Here is a 14,767-nt window from a genome sequence, read left to right as displayed (position 1 = left end):
GATGTCATGCAGGCATGTCGCACCCATGCGAAGCTTCTGTGGTCCAGTCCGTAGTTCTTGGGCAAGTCCTGTGAGAAATGGAGCCCCCCCTTTTCTGTATTGTCCAGCCACAGCCTTAACGGGTTGGTTCCTTCTTAGACCCACTGGGATGAGCAGCCAACTTAAACTTTTAGGTGTTTTAGCGCCACCTTGATATGTACCAAATGGGAAAGAAAAAGCCACAGGGCGCTGGAGGCTTGGCACGGTGGCTGCGTGGTGGGCAGCAAAGGCTGGGCCCGGTGAGGGTGGAAAGAGTCTCGGGGAAGGCCACCCAGCGGTGTGTTCCCAAGCACTGGTTCTCCGTCCGTTTAAAGTAAGAGCTCCGTCGAGAAAAGCAGGAGGATTGATCCAAAATCAGTTTGCTAAAATCATCTTAAGATCCATTAATGAAAGCTGGTTTGTTTAATGACCAATTTATTGAATTTTCCAAATTCAGTAATCAGACTTCTAATGACATTATAGGTTTTGGCTGTAACAGAAAGGTTCAGTTTTGATCATCGAGGATGACATATAGTCTTCTAAATATTAACTAAATGAAGATTGGCTTTCTACCTGAAAATTAGCTAGAAAAATCCTTGGTTTAAAAAGTTAGCCAAATACAATACAAATTGGTATGTCGTATGAAATGCTATTTTTCCACCCCAAATCACGGCATTTACATGGTGCTTGGATTTATTTAAGCTGCTTTGAACCTGGCTTATCTTTCTTAAGCTTTGGGAACGTCAGGTATTTCCCTGATTTCTGGGATGGCACATCAGCTCAGTTTTGTATTTTTATCAAAATTTTGCCATCCTAAACTTTTTATTCCAAGCAAATCCGAAGACATAAAAAAGTTAAAATATTTCTTTTAAATTAAAACACGCAAAAGGAACCAGAAATCTGCTTCACTAAGTGTGCGTGGAACGAAGTCGTTTCTTTCTGGCGGAAGCAGTACACTCTTCATTGTTTTTACGGCATAAAGATTCGTGTTGTTAGAAGTGTTCGCATTGCCCTCCTGCTGCGTTTTTCTCGCCTCGTTGAAAGCTCGTGCGTGTTGATGCCGCAGGAGTTCAACGTGAGCCTGTTGGCCCCATGCCTGGGCCTGGGCCTGCGAGAAATTTCCGGAGGCCAGAAGAGTCCCCTCTTCGAAGCAGCTCGTGTGGCGACTCTAGACCGTGTGACCAGCGTGGTTCAGCAGCTGCCTGCTGTCCATCAAGTGCTCCAGCCCTTCCTTCCTGCGGAGCCCGCCACCTACTGGAGCAAGTTGAGCGATCTGTTCGGTAATTAAAACAAAAACATCTCCTATTTCTTAAAAATGCCGCAGAGCCAGTACCGCGCTTTGCACTGAGCAAGCATACGACAAATGCTGTTGCTCTGGTTGGTGGAGAACGTTTACTGAGATCACTGAGAAATGGCCCTGGGGTCTCTAGCTCTGCACGCCTCCGGTGTCTGTGCCGCCAAACACAGCCCAGGCTCCGAGCCTGCAGGGCACGCACAGGTCGGTGAGTGCACACATGTGCTTCCAAGGCTCAGTGCCCTGGCTCCCGTCAGACTCTCAGGAAGGGGCCTGGCCTCCTTCCAGAGGCCACGAGCCTCCGCTCGAGTCCCTTCTACTCACAGAGGTCTCCGTTCCAGGCGACGCTGCGTGGTACTGCACGCTGACCACGCTGGCCCGGGCCCTGGCCCAGTACCTGCTGGTGTTCTCCAAGCTGCCCGGCCACCTGCGCCTTCCTCCTGAGAAGGAGAGGGACACTGTGAAGTTTGTGGTCACGACCCTCGAGGTAATGGGCATCTTGAACTTGGCATTTCTGCGTGCAGGACGAGGTGCTTCCTGTGTGTCACCTTACTCAGGTCTCACTACATCCGAGCGATGGGCCGTTGTTCCCACGCTGCAGATGAGGAATGCCGGGGCCTGCGCAGTTCTGTGACTTGGCCCGGGTTCCCCTAGCTAAGACGTAGCTGCCCTGGCATTTGAACCCCCAGCTGGCTGGCTGCAGAACCCAGGTTCAGATTCAGCCTCCGTGACCACAACAGAGGCCAGGTCAGGGGGGTGCAGGCGCTGAGGGGCAAGGGCGGCCAGATTGAGGTGGGCATTCTGGTGTGGGGCCCTGGGCACTTTGGGGAGTGGGTGGTCAGGATCAAACAGAAGGCAGTGGCAGTGGCATCCCACCCCCCTGTGAGGGCAGGGTTGTCGGGGCCTGCCGGCCTCTCAAGTCTCAGCCAGTTCCCTGCCAGCCGGGAGCTGTCTGCCTCCTGATGGACCTGCGACAGGAGGGAAATGTGGGTCCAAGCCCCTAACGCAGACCTTCCCCTTCAGGCGCTGTCGTGGCGTGTGATCCACGAGCGCGTCCCGCTGAGTCTGGACCTCCAGGCCGGCCTCGACTGCTGCTGCCTGGCTCTGCAGCTGCCCGGCCTCTGGAGCACGCTGTCCTCACCGGAGATGGTGACCCACGCCTGCTCCCTCATCCACTGCGTCCGGTTCATCCTGGAAGCCAGTGAGTCCAAGACCTCGATGGCCTTCTATCCTTTGTCACTTGAACCAGTGATCAGCTCCACAAATCTAGTCAGAGCCCTTTCTTTTGTGCCACTGTTTGCCAAGTGCTCAGCTAGGACTTGAGAGTGAGAAGGTGGATAAAAATGTGGATGTTGCCTTCACCACAGGACCTTGGCGTCTACACTAGGATTTAACTTGAATTTGCTTTCGTGGTCGTTTTGTTTAGAGTCCCAGCTTTCATAAAAAAGATACTTTTAGTTTTATGACTCTTTGATTTTAAGTCCTAGTCGACTGTTTTCATGCTTTTATTCCTAAATGATTATAAGATTAATGAGATTACATTTAAAAGAGTACTTGTTTTCGGTTGTAGTCAAAATGCTTGTTTCTATACTGTATTGCAATACTAACACATTGTACAGTAAAAGTGAGTTATTCGTTTTTAAGGGACAGTGTCCTCAACAAGGGTTATTAGCCAAAATCTTCTTTAAATTAGACATTGTAGTTTATATGTTGAGGGTGTTTTGAAGTTTTGTTGTTTAAATTGCTTTTGTCCGTGCATTGCAGTCAGCTTGGAAACGAGGATCCAGGGAGTCATTTTTCAAAGCCAGGCTTGGGGTTGCGGGGTGCTTTTAGCAGCAATGAACCATGAGCCGCCTGGTAAAACCGCCAGGGTTGGAGGTGGCACCAGGGGACATGGGAGTACCTGGCAGTCTGAATGGCGGAGCCCAGCTCCCCGTGCATTTCAGGTCAACTCAGACGGCGATGCCTAAGTCTGCTGTTGAAAATTGACTCTGGGCTGTCTGGACCTCGTTTGACACGGTCTGCCACTTCAAAACGTTACGAGGCTGTATAAATGTGAATAAAAAGGAACAGTGAACGTGTTTGGAATTTGTCTGTTCTGTTCTGATTTTAGTTGTGGTGCAGCCTGGGGACCAGCTGCTCAGTCCAGAAAGACGGACAGACACCCCGAAGGCTGCCAGAGAGGACGGGGTGGACTCGCCCACGCAGAGTAAGTCTCAAGACCCGTTCTCTCACCTGTTTCTTCAGGGCTTGAATGGCACTCATGGAAGAGACATTTAAAGTGGTGAACACAGGCTCTCGAAAGCCGACTTCGCTGTGTCCTGTTGCTCATCCCCAAATCGAAGGGCGATTTGGGGACATTGCCATGCACTGCTCTTTCCTCCACCTGCGCCTCTGCCCCCTGCATCTGGCTCACTTCCGCTGGCCCCCACACTCAATTGGGGTGTCACGCGCCTAAGGAGGCCCTCCTCTTTTCTTGCCTGGCAACTTCGCCCGTCCGTCACCTCAGACTCTGGCCCTTTGGGGGCAGGAAGTGTGTCTTCCTTCTGTTTTCACTACTGTGAGCAATCGACAAACGTTCGTTGAGTAACAAATGAACAGACCGAAATCTAAGGGACTTGAAGCTGGAGGGAACAGCCTGTGAGTGCTAGGCAACCTGAGTGTCCATGTCAGCCATCTATTTTGGTGGATTTTTAAGTGAAATTCCTGCTTTTCCTAGGAAAACAAAAAGTCCACATGCCGTTCTTTTAGACCAGTTCTAGAGGCGAGCAGGCACCTCGACTTTGCACGTGCTTTCTCCCAGTTCAGGTGTCGTTCTCTGAAGATGGTAGCGAAGGAGGGTGCGAGGAAGGCTTGGCTGGTGACTCCTTGCCACCAGGGTCCCCGGGTTCTGGGGCCATCCCAGCTCTTGCCTGGAGAGTCTGGCAGGAATGGGGGCAGATGCCACACCGGGCGGCTCTGCGCTGTGTGTCCTTGGGCGGCTCTTGCTTGGCATGCTGCAGTCCTGTCCGGGCACCGCCAGCTTAAGAAACACGCCTTTTCATCACAAGTATGTGAATGCTTCCTGTTTTGTTTTTTGTTGTTGTTGTTGTTGTTGTTGTTGTTGTGTGCCAGCTTCTGTGCAGCTGCAGGTGCTGAAGGCGTTTTCCTGTCGTTAGCAGTAAGCGTAGTAGTTTCCTCCCTGTCACGTGCTCAGGCTTCTGTGGTTGCACAGCCACCCAGAGGCAGTGACATTTCGTCGCACGCCGAGCTCGCCTCTCAGTGCTTATCGCGAAACTGTGCTGCTGTCAGCCCCTCTGTGATTTCATGGTTTCTCGTTGACACCTGAGGGGTGTGCAGACTCACCCTCGGACCGAGGGGCCTCGACAAGGTGTTGCACCCGCACTCCTACAGGGCGGATGCGAGAAGTGCCAGCCTTGCAGAGCCGGCACGGGGGAGTAGCTTCACTGCGGAGCGCCCAGAACCAGGGCCAGCTCGTGGCGGGTGCTTGGCAGACGCTCCCGCAGTTTCGGGTGTCACCTGAATTCCCACTGCTCTGCAGGTGGCTCTGGCGTGTCCAGGGTTTGAGCCAGAGCAGGCGGGCCACCGGCTGGAGCGCATGTGGTTTGGGTTCAAGTCACTGTGCTCGCCCTCCACACCCTGCTGAGGCCAGTTTGTGTCCTCCTGGCCAGAAGGAGCCTTGCTAATCACCCCCACAGGGTGATAGACTTCTTAATGACTGTCCAGGACCTCACTAAGGTCGGCCTCATTTCTCTTGGCTTGGGGTTGACTCCCCAGGCCTGGTAAGAGTCCCTTCTCTAGATGAGGAAGTGGCCTGCCGAATCTCATGGACCGTGGGTAACATCCATCCACGGCCCTGAATATTTATCAACTCCACGGGTGATTTGGGGGCGCATACTTGATGCCAGGCGCAAAGTGAATCAGAAGCAGACCCTGCTCGGGGTGCCGGCATCTTCTCTCTGGGCAGGGTTTCCTCCCGCCCCGGGAGTTCTGGGCACCGGTCTCGGGAAACGGAACCGGGGATTACAGCACGGCTCTGCATGTGCCAGCTGCAGGACAGACACCAAGTCCTGGGAGAACCAGAGCCAGCACGCAGGGACGGGCTGCACGGTCACTCCTAGCTATCATTAGTCAGCCACAGCCGCTAAGGTGGGCAAGGTGGGGCAGGGGACCAGGCCAAGATGGCAGCAACAGTCCTGGCCGACGTGAAGGGACTGCACACATGGTTAGACAGACGAGGAGGAAGTAAAATTGGAACTTCAGTGACCAGCCAGAGGCCGGGCATCGCCCTTCCGGCTGAAGCTACGGGTCGCGCGCGCTGCGCCTCCTGCATTGTGCGGGAGGAGGGGCGGGAGGAGGGCCGCGGTGTGGGGTGTGTTCTGACGCTGCGGCCCTCTCTTCACTGCGGTGTCTGTTTAGGTCCCGAGTATGTTACAGCGGCCTGTGGGATGGTGGCGGAAATGGTGGAGTCCCTGCCGTCCGTGCTGTCCTTGGGGCACAGGAGGAACAACAACACGCCCGCATTTCTCACGGCGGTGCTCAGGAACATCGTGGTCAGCCTGGCCCGCTTACCCCTCGTCAACAGCTACACGCGGGTCCCCCCCCTGGTGAGTCTGGCCGTTCCTTTGTGGAGACAAAAATAAGAGGGGCACAGGCAGCCCTTGCCTGGGCTGGGAGTCTCAGGGGAACCGGGTCGTGACTGCTCGGACGCTGCCTCACAGTGGCAGGGCGCCGTGTGCCACCCTTCTGGTTTCCTTGGGCGTGCTATGCAGAAATGCTAGCTTTTCTAAAACGGGGTGAAGCATTATGTCGGGAAATGAGGGTTCATCTCCCAGTAGCAGACGCAATGCTGAAGCCGCAGGCGCGCACGGGTGATGGAGCGGCGATGACCCTCCAGTGGGCGTTTCCCTCCCAACGGCATCCCCTTTGGAGGTCGTTCAGGTGCTTTGGCCCAGCTGCCTTTTCATTCCTTCTGAAGTTGTCTTCGGAGTCGGTTTCAGATGGGCATCTTGCTTGAGATCATAGGTCAGTGTGAGGTGGCAGGGTGAGCGGGGGCTGGGCTGCGCGCCCAGAAAGTTGCTGAAATAAAGATGGGGTTGTGGGCTGGCATGGGAGTCCTAGTGCAGGTCCTGAAGTTCAGCCTGGACCCAGGGGAGACACTGCTTCTTCCCAGAAAGGTCGAGCCCGCCAGTGGGGCTCAGCCCCCGTGCACATGTGTGTGTGTGCGTCGGAGACTCTTGAGAGCTGTGCACCGAGTAAGCAGTGTTCCTTCGACCCTGGAGGATGAAGGGCCTGTGCCTTGGGGTGAAGGTACCCCGTGGAGGGCTCGTTCTGAGAGCAGCCCAGGGTGTGCTGTGCTGGAAGCCATCGCAGAGCTGGCAGCTGGGGTGCTTGCGATGCCGGTACCCACCGGGAAATGGGCGGGGGGGCTGTGGCACTGTGCAGGGCTGGTTGCGGCCATGGTGTATGAAGAGTCGCTGCAGGTTTTGAGATGACCGCACCTGTGAGGGGCAGGGAGACATGCAAGAGGGCACAGTCAGAGGTCGTGGCGTCTGGGACGGACTCGGGAACACGCCAGCACAGACCCTGTCCGTAGATGAGCTGCAGCAAAGGCCCTGCCTGCACAGGCAGCGGGCCCACGTGCCTGACGGGGGCGCACTCCAGGGTGCTGTGCCAGGACGTGCCTAGGGCCTGGAGGAAGGGGAGGGACTTAGGAGGCATCCTCTGTGTTAAGGGAGAGATGCTAGAGGGGCTGAGGTTGGCCTGCCGCGCCAAGAGGCCCACATGGGGCTCCTCTGCCACTTGGTCTGGAGGTGGCAGCTCAGCTGGCTGGAAGGGTGGTGGCTTCTGCTACAGAAGCAGCGCCGGGCCTGCCTCAGTCCAGCCTTCTACTCAGTGCTTGTGGAGCATGTGGCTGACGGACGAGGCTGGACTCCGTGGAGTTCACAAACGGACACGAGGCTCTGCCTGACACGCGGCCTGTGGGTGCAGGTGCTCTCATGCCTGCTGGCCTCTCGTGGCCCCCTGCCGCGGGCCGCCTCCCAACCACCAGCCTGACAGCGTCAGCAGTGTTAGGGAAGGGACACAAGGGGAAGAGCAGACCGGGAGGCCCACCGCTGGCCCAGGAGGTGCTCGGCAACGCGGTCGGGCCATTTCTGGGAAGGCGCCGCACCGGCTCTGGGTACGGTGAGCAGGCCGTGGGCCTCGGGGCGGAGGCCGTGCCTAGAGGAACGGCGTTCCCGGTGCCCTCGCGATGCGGCTGTCCCAGCTTGACTGTGCGACTTCGTTTCTTTTCTGTCCTCTCAGGTCTGGAAGCTTGGATGGTCACCCAAGCCAGGAGGGGACTTCGGCACGGTGTTCCCTGAGATCCCCGTGGAGTTCCTCCAGGAAAAGGAAGTCTTCAAGGAGTTCATCTACCGCATCAACACGCTAGGTGTAGTCCGCGCTTCTCCCTCAGGGTCGGCCACGTGACGCCGCGGCGGCTGCGGCAGCGGGCCCTTCTCTTCTTGGCCCATAAGGGATGCGGCTGATCGATGCTCAGCCTGTCGTGCACTTTGTAGTGTGTTCAGAACTGCAGCGGGAAGTGCACTCCCAGTTTGTGTGTGTGAGCTTAACCCCGACTTCTCACACACCAGGCATGTCTGAGGTGGAGCAGGGACCTAGTAGTTGACAGTGTGAAGCCACATTTGGTCTTCATGTTGAGCCCTCTGCCGAGTGGTGGTAGTGATCCTCTCGGGGTGTTTTCTCTGGGTGTGGTCGCTGATGTCCCTCCTCGTGTGTGTGACGAGCAAATCAGGGCAGTGAAGCCAGCATGGCCGTGAGGAAAAAGCAGACTTGAAATAAGGCAGCACTGAGCTCTGAGCGGTTGGGCAGGACCCCTGGTTCTGACACTGGGAGATGGGGGTCACGCCTGTTTCACAGAATTGCTGCATATTTAGAAAGTCCCCGAGGCACTTCATGCAGGATGTCTCTGTAAGTGGCAGCACTGGCAGTTTTTTTGGTCAGGACTTCTCTGCAGAGGAGTGGAAGTACCTCTTTTTTGTCCCCATTTTACAGCTGGAGATTGATGGGAGGTTGCGATTGGTAGATCTGAGTGGCAGTGTCCTGCTAGGGCAGGGGGACCCCAACCCCCAGGCCATGGACCAGTACCAGTCCGTGGCCTGTTAGGAACCAGGCCGCACAACAGGAGGTGAGCAGCAGGCGGGCGAGCGAAGCTTCATCTGTATCTGCAGCCGCTCCCCAGCGCCACCATCCCCGCCCCAGCTCTACCTCAGATCCTCAGGCATCAGATTCTCATAGGAGCACTGGTCCCTGGTGCCACAAAGGTTGAGGACCACCGTGCTAGGGAATACTTCTCTGCCAAGTCCAGTGTGGACACCCTCGTCCCTCTGGTACCCTCCTGCTCGGATCTCAGCAGACTTGGTGCTTACCCAGGTCCCGGAGGGTGCACGTGGCAGACGCTGTACTGCTCCCCCTTTCCCTGAAGTCGAGCGACAGTCCACTGCCCATCTCAGGTGGGATCTGGCCAGCGGTCTAAGGCCGGCGGCCTCAAGAGTGTTTCTTCCTCCCTTTGGAGGTTGTTGCCAGGCAGCGTCCTGGCCGCCAGGCCTCACGCCCGGTCTGCATCCTCACTGGGCCGTCCTGTGTTGGAACTGTCAGTCGGGCTGTGGGACCCAGGACCGTCTACAATTCTGGCTCATATGTGCCTTAGCTCTTGCTCACCTTCTCTGTTCTTTCTTTCTTTTCCCTGGTGTGAATGGTCACGTCCGTCCGTGTGTCTATAGCTGTCTAAGTCTATCTGTGTATTTCTATCCTGTATCTTAATCCATCTGTCAGTCTTTCTGCATTCAGTTTAGCAAGGAGAGCTTGTGCCGGGGGTGGCCCCTCCGCCCTGCCCTCCCTGAGGGCCCGCGCGCCCTGGCCAGACGACGTTCTTCTATGATCTCTTCCTCCAGACAGGGCCAGAGAGCCCACTGCTTTAATTGTCCCGTGTTTAACAGCCTTGCTGAGGCAGAGTTCGCACAGCACACCTTCACCGCGCACATGGCCGCTTGGTGGTCTGCGGTGTGCGCAGAGCTGTGCGTCCAGCAGCGCGGTCCAGTGGCTGACTTTGTGGGCAACTTTTGAGTTCTCTGGTGCCCAGGGCAGAAGCGTCTCTGGCCCTACTCAGCATTGCTGCATGTACACATCAGGGGTCGCGAGGGCACCCTCTCCACCATGGTACCCGGGCCGAACTTGGCCCATGCCCCATGTGTGGCCTCAGACGTGTGCGTGCGTGTCCTCACTGACGCACGGGCGCTAGCAGTGTTTCTGCACCGCAGGGTTAAGGGAGCTGCTGTGCGTGGCCCCGTGGGCAGTGCTCGCCTGCTGCAGTTAGGGCCGTAGGGCCCACTGTCACAGCACGTCGAAAGGGTGAGAGCTGGGTGTCCTTCTGTCTCACGCAACGTTTGCAATTCTAGGGTGGACCAGCCGTACCCAGTTTGAGGAAACATGGGCCACCCTCCTTGGTGTCCTGGTGACGCAGCCCCTCGTGATGGAGCAGGAGGAGAGCCCACCGGAAGTAAGGCTGTGTGTAGGCCCGTGCGTTGCTGGCTGGCTCTCGGGCAGTAAGGCAGCTTGTGAAGTGTCAGTGGTGGGCAGAGGAGGGCAGCAAGCTCATTGCTTTCTGTGTCGCCTTGTTTGCACAGGAGTAGCCAGACCACGTCTAGACTGAGGTTCCAGAGCAGGGACACACCGCCCCCAGGCTGGAGGGCATTTACCACGGTGCATTGCAGGTTAAGGGTCAGGAAGATAACACCCTTCCTTGAAAATCTTTCAGAGTTCTGTTTTTCAACATTCAGGTGCGGCGTGTAGGCCGAATCAGAGCAAACAGCTCTCTGTAAGGGCCGGGCAGGTGGACCTGTGTGCACTCCGGACTGCTTTGCAGAGCTGTCACCTGGCTTCTGGGACTGTTAGCGTTCTCTGTGTTACACAACACTAGTAAAGGCCACGTTCTGGTGAAGCAAAGCCTGAGATGTGAAAAGTCTTGGGTGTTAAGTCCTTAATTCGGGTGGAGGAGGCAGTTCAAAGTGTAGATGGATGTCAGAACCTTCAGTGTTGTCTTTAAGTTCACGTGTAGACACAAACAGGTTGTCACAGTCAAAGTTCCTAAGATTAGCGGGAAACGTAAGGGTAATTTCTTAAGTAATTCCTGTTTGGACTTCCGTGTCTGTGGGAGACCTTGCTTTGAAAAGGAGACATTGGCCCATCAGGTTTGTTTCGGGTGACCAGCGTGTACAGGCTGTGGTGAGCTGAGGCAGACAGAACAGCCTTGGCTGGGAAGGCTTGTCCATCTCTGGCGCTCGGGGCTCCTTCCTGTGAGGCCTTGTGGTCCAAGAGCCTCGGACTTCGGGGCCTGTGTGCCGCTGGGGGCACAGGTGGTGTTGGTGTCTGGCTGCTCGTGACTCGCTGATGTGTGGGCTTTCCTTCCAGGAAGACACGGAGAGGACCCAGATCAATGTCCTGGCCGTGCAGGCCATCACCTCGCTGGTGCTGAGTGCGATGACCGTGCCCGTGGCCGGCAACCCAGCTGTGAGCTGCTTGGAGCAGCAGCCCCGAAGCAAGCCTCTGAAGGCGCTTGACACCAGGTGTGCCTGAACTGCTGTGCGTCTCCAGGGCGCAGCCGTGTGTGACCCGCGAGGTGCTCCTCCCCACACCCAGGGTGACCAGCTGCTTCACCCAAGCCCTTTCTTTTGTTGCTGAAATTAAAAATAAAACACTGAGTGTTGCCTTGCTGCAGGAGGTACAACTCCAAAAGCGATTTGATGGCAAGTGACAATGAAAATGAGACAAAAAGATGCCGGGGTCAGCTGACTAACAGCAAGAATTAAGCTAGTGGGACGTCTGCACGGGGCACAGGGCAGGAATCGCCTACAAAGGGGGTGTCGTTTGGTACCGTAGGTGACCCATCCCCTTTAGGCAAAACTGGGATTTGGGGAGGTCCTGGTGTCTCTGACTTTTAGGTTTTGGAGGAACCAAATAGCTAAGCTCTGTTCTGAATTTTAGGTTCGGGAGAAAGTTGAGCATGATCAGAGGAATCGTAGAGCAGGAAATTCAAGCAATGGTTTCCAAGAGAGAGAACATCGCCACCCATCATTTATACCAAGCGTGGGACCCCGTCCCCTCTCTGTCTCCAGCTACTACAGGTACCTGAGGGAAGGGGCTCTTCGTACTTGGCCGAACGAGCATGTCGCCAGCATACCTGCAACACCGGTTGGACAGAGAGAGACCAAATCGTGATATCGTTTGGAGGCTGTTTACTTACGGTGCAGCCTAATTCATTTAAGTCGGGGTCTCACCCAGGATGAGAGGTGTTAACGGTCTTGAGGAAACAAAGCCTGGAAATCAGCGGGACTTTAACACACGTATTCTTGTTGGACAAACAGTATTCTAGCCCACAGTTTTTGTGATTCCCTAGGGATTTTTTAGGAATTGTTAGATCCAGCATTAGGCATCTTGAAAGCGTTACCTGGAAAAGGTTTGGTGTGGGAATGCGGTGTGTGTGCGCCCCTAGGCGTTCACTGGGACATCGAGTTAAGCTGAGTCTGTGCGCTTGCATGGCCATGGGTCCCTCGAGCTGATGGCACGTAGGAGAAATGAGAAGAGGCATCCCAGTCACAGAAGGAGCAGAGCAGGTACCAGGAGAGGTACAAACGCTCCAGCAGCCCTGAGGAGCGCAGATTCCCTGGGGGCCAGGGAAGCCGCTCGGAAGAGGCCGCCGCTACGAGTGGCAAAGGTTAGCTAGGGGCCATCCCACTGCAGCCGGTGACGCCCAGTGGAAGGCAGTGAGGGGGTCATTTGGCCTAGGGCATGGAGGGTATGGAAGATGGGTTTGTGGGGGAGGCACCCTGCTCCTGGTGGATGCAGCTGGACAGTCCTGGCTCCAGGGCCGGGCCCCAAGAGGTACTGTCCACCGCAGTTGTCCTCTGGAGCCTTGCCCGCAGGATCGTCACCTCTTCCACGGCTACTGACCCTTCAGCTTTTGCAGCCCAGTCCCCAACCAGTTCTCATCAGAGTCAGAGGCTGGGTGATGGTCCTATCATCCTAACGGGGTGTAAAGGGACAGAGTGGTGCTGTGCCACCTGGAGCATCGGGGTGGCACCTGTGAGCAGGCTGTGTGGGCGGGGCTGACAGTGCTGTCACTCGCAGGTGCCCTCATCGATCATGACAAGCTTCTGCTGCAGATCAACCCTGAGCGGGAGCTGGGCGACATGAGCTACAAGCTCGGCCAGGTCAGTCACGCCGCCTCGCCAGGGCACTTGCCCAGCTGCGCCCTTCCTCTAGTGTCTGGGCCACAACTCACTTCCGAGACTGGCATGCCATGGGGTGATGCCTGCCCTGCCCGGGACACCTGTCGGCTGCAGTCCCTCTGCCCTCAGCTGCTGCGGGCTTTAGGAGAGGGTGTTGGGCAGGAAGTGAGGGGGGCAGGGGCCCTTCCTTGGCCTGAAGCTGGCCTTCTGGGACTCCTAGCCTCCCTTGAGTCTGGGCAGGCCCGCGACAGCCTGCTCGCTCGTCATGCCGGCGCCTCTGTGAGGGATGGGCTAGGAGAGAGAAACCACCGTTCGTGCTGAGTAGGCCTCGGGCCTAGTGTCACCGGCGATGGCAAACAGCTTTTTGGGGAAGCACAGCCCATGGGTACTTGTTCTTTCGGGGGGCACTGCAGCGCTGTGCTGAGTGCTGGAGGAGCTCTTGTGAGCAGGCCCTTGGGGACGCAGGTGCTCTGCCTGAGCTGGTGGGAGGCAGGGGGAGAGCTTCCGCCCGTGTCTGTACCACCATGCTTCCCAGACCCCTCCCACCCTGCTCGCTGCAGGAAAGCACACCCCCCCCCCGCATTTGCTGGGGTGCTTTTTTTAGCAAGTAATTCAGAAAAATGGGGTTTGCCACAAATGACAACTAGTGAGGCAGGACCTGTTTTGGAAAGAAATCCCGAGTTCTGGGCTCCATTTTTCGCTGAGACTTCAACCAGATGTCCCTGAGGGGCTGAAGTGTCCTTCCCCAGAGGCTCTGTCCTTCCCTGTCCTCAGCTGCCCTCGTTCTAGGTCTTTAGTCCTGTAGCCGAGCTGTCCGAAAGCCCCCTCCACCAGTCCGTGGGCCCCTCTGCCCGGGACCCGTTTGGACTGAACGGGCCCTGCCGGGTGACCGGGGTCGGCTCAGTGCAGAGGACCCCACCGCACCTGTAGCTCAGCACCCTGGGCCTCGGAACCTGTCGTCTGGCCCCTGAGCGGTGGTGACCCAAGTGTCCTTGTCTGTTGAAGGTGTCTATCCACTCGGTGTGGCTGGGGAACAACATCACACCCCTGAGAGAGGAGGAGTGGGACGAGGAGGAGGAAGAGGAGACCGACGTCCCCACACCCGTGTCACCACCCACGTCACCCGTCAACTCCAGGTCTCCACCTGCCTTTGGTTTAGAGCAGTTTGAGCTCGTTAGTCGTCTGACTTGTTGGGACACGTCCTGCGGGCGCTGCTCACGCTGTGTCCGGGGCCCCCGTCCCGCCTCCCCGCAGGAAGCACCGGGCCGGCGTTGACATCCACTCCTGTTCGCAGTTCCTGCTTGAGTTGTACAGTCGCTGGATCCTGCCGTCAAGCTCGGCTCGGAGGACCCCCGTCATCCTGATCAGCGAAGTGGTTCGATCTGTGAGTTCGCCCTCCCTGTCTCCTCGTGTGTGCACAGCGCTCAGACAAGTGCGCGCACAATACATGCACATGCGCGTGAACACAGAGTTCATCGTCTCTGGGACCTGTGAAAGGACTCTCAGTGACACAGGATGACAGAATGTATTTCTTGAGCCAGTGAAAGTGGCAGAAATGTCCTGCTGCTGTCACCTCCCTGTCCCTGTGGACGTCCTTGAGGACCTGAGAGACAGGCCCACGGACCGACCCCCTTTGAGAAGCACAACTCGCAGCCGTCGTTCTCATGCTGTTGGTCTCAGGATTTGTTTCCATTCTTTAAATTAGTGGGGACCAAAGCATGTTCCTGTGGGTCATTAACATCTGTCAGTATTTACAGTACCGTAAATTAAATCCGAGAAGTTTTAATAAGAGTTGCTTCCTGAATGCTCGCTGAGCGCCTCTGCCATCATCCGGGTGATCATCCAGCAGGATAGAACGAGCAAAAGGTCGGATTGGAGGCCTTTCAGTGCCCACGCTCTGCTGCCTGCTGACCAGACGACCAGAACCATTGGCACTGCCAGTGTGTGTGGGGCTTCTTGTTTTTACCTACAGGCGTCCCTTTTTAGTAATGCCAGGTGTTTTTGTTTTTTTGTTTGTTTTTAGCCTGGTTTTCCTCAATATACCTTTAAAGGTTTTTTAATCGTTTTGTATCTGGTCAAGTAGAGGTTTTTAGGAATCTTATTTTCAATTTGTAATAAAAGTTTATAACTTGATATTTTCAAATATCAAACTAAGCATCATCAATTT

At 56.2% G+C, this 14,767-nt stretch overlaps 1 protein-coding gene across 1 annotated transcript in view; it reads left to right on the top strand.

Moving 5' to 3' along the window:
* Positions 1–14,767, top strand: part of HTT (huntingtin) — a 115,764-nt gene that overhangs the window by 89,593 nt on the left and 11,404 nt on the right. The window contains exons 47-58 of the mRNA XM_039838245.1: positions 1,085–1,298; positions 1,654–1,799; positions 2,336–2,513; positions 3,426–3,521; positions 5,732–5,919; positions 7,619–7,745; positions 9,772–9,872; positions 10,784–10,938; positions 11,357–11,496; positions 12,500–12,582; positions 13,606–13,736; positions 13,855–13,984. Of these exons, the coding sequence (XP_039694179.1) occupies positions 1,085–1,298; positions 1,654–1,799; positions 2,336–2,513; positions 3,426–3,521; positions 5,732–5,919; positions 7,619–7,745; positions 9,772–9,872; positions 10,784–10,938; positions 11,357–11,496; positions 12,500–12,582; positions 13,606–13,736; positions 13,855–13,984 (1,689 nt within the window). The remainder of the gene's footprint in view (positions 1–1,084; positions 1,299–1,653; positions 1,800–2,335; positions 2,514–3,425; positions 3,522–5,731; positions 5,920–7,618; positions 7,746–9,771; positions 9,873–10,783; positions 10,939–11,356; positions 11,497–12,499; positions 12,583–13,605; positions 13,737–13,854; positions 13,985–14,767) is intronic.

The sequence above is a fragment of the Pteropus medius genome, unplaced genomic scaffold (genome assembly GCF_902729225.1).
Source record: "Pteropus medius unplaced genomic scaffold, Ma_sr-lr_union100, whole genome shotgun sequence".
In the NCBI taxonomy this organism is placed as follows: domain Eukaryota; kingdom Metazoa; phylum Chordata; class Mammalia; order Chiroptera; family Pteropodidae; genus Pteropus; species Pteropus medius.
The sequence above is the reverse complement of the archived record's forward strand: the minus strand, read 5'-3'. Positions and strand labels throughout refer to the sequence as shown.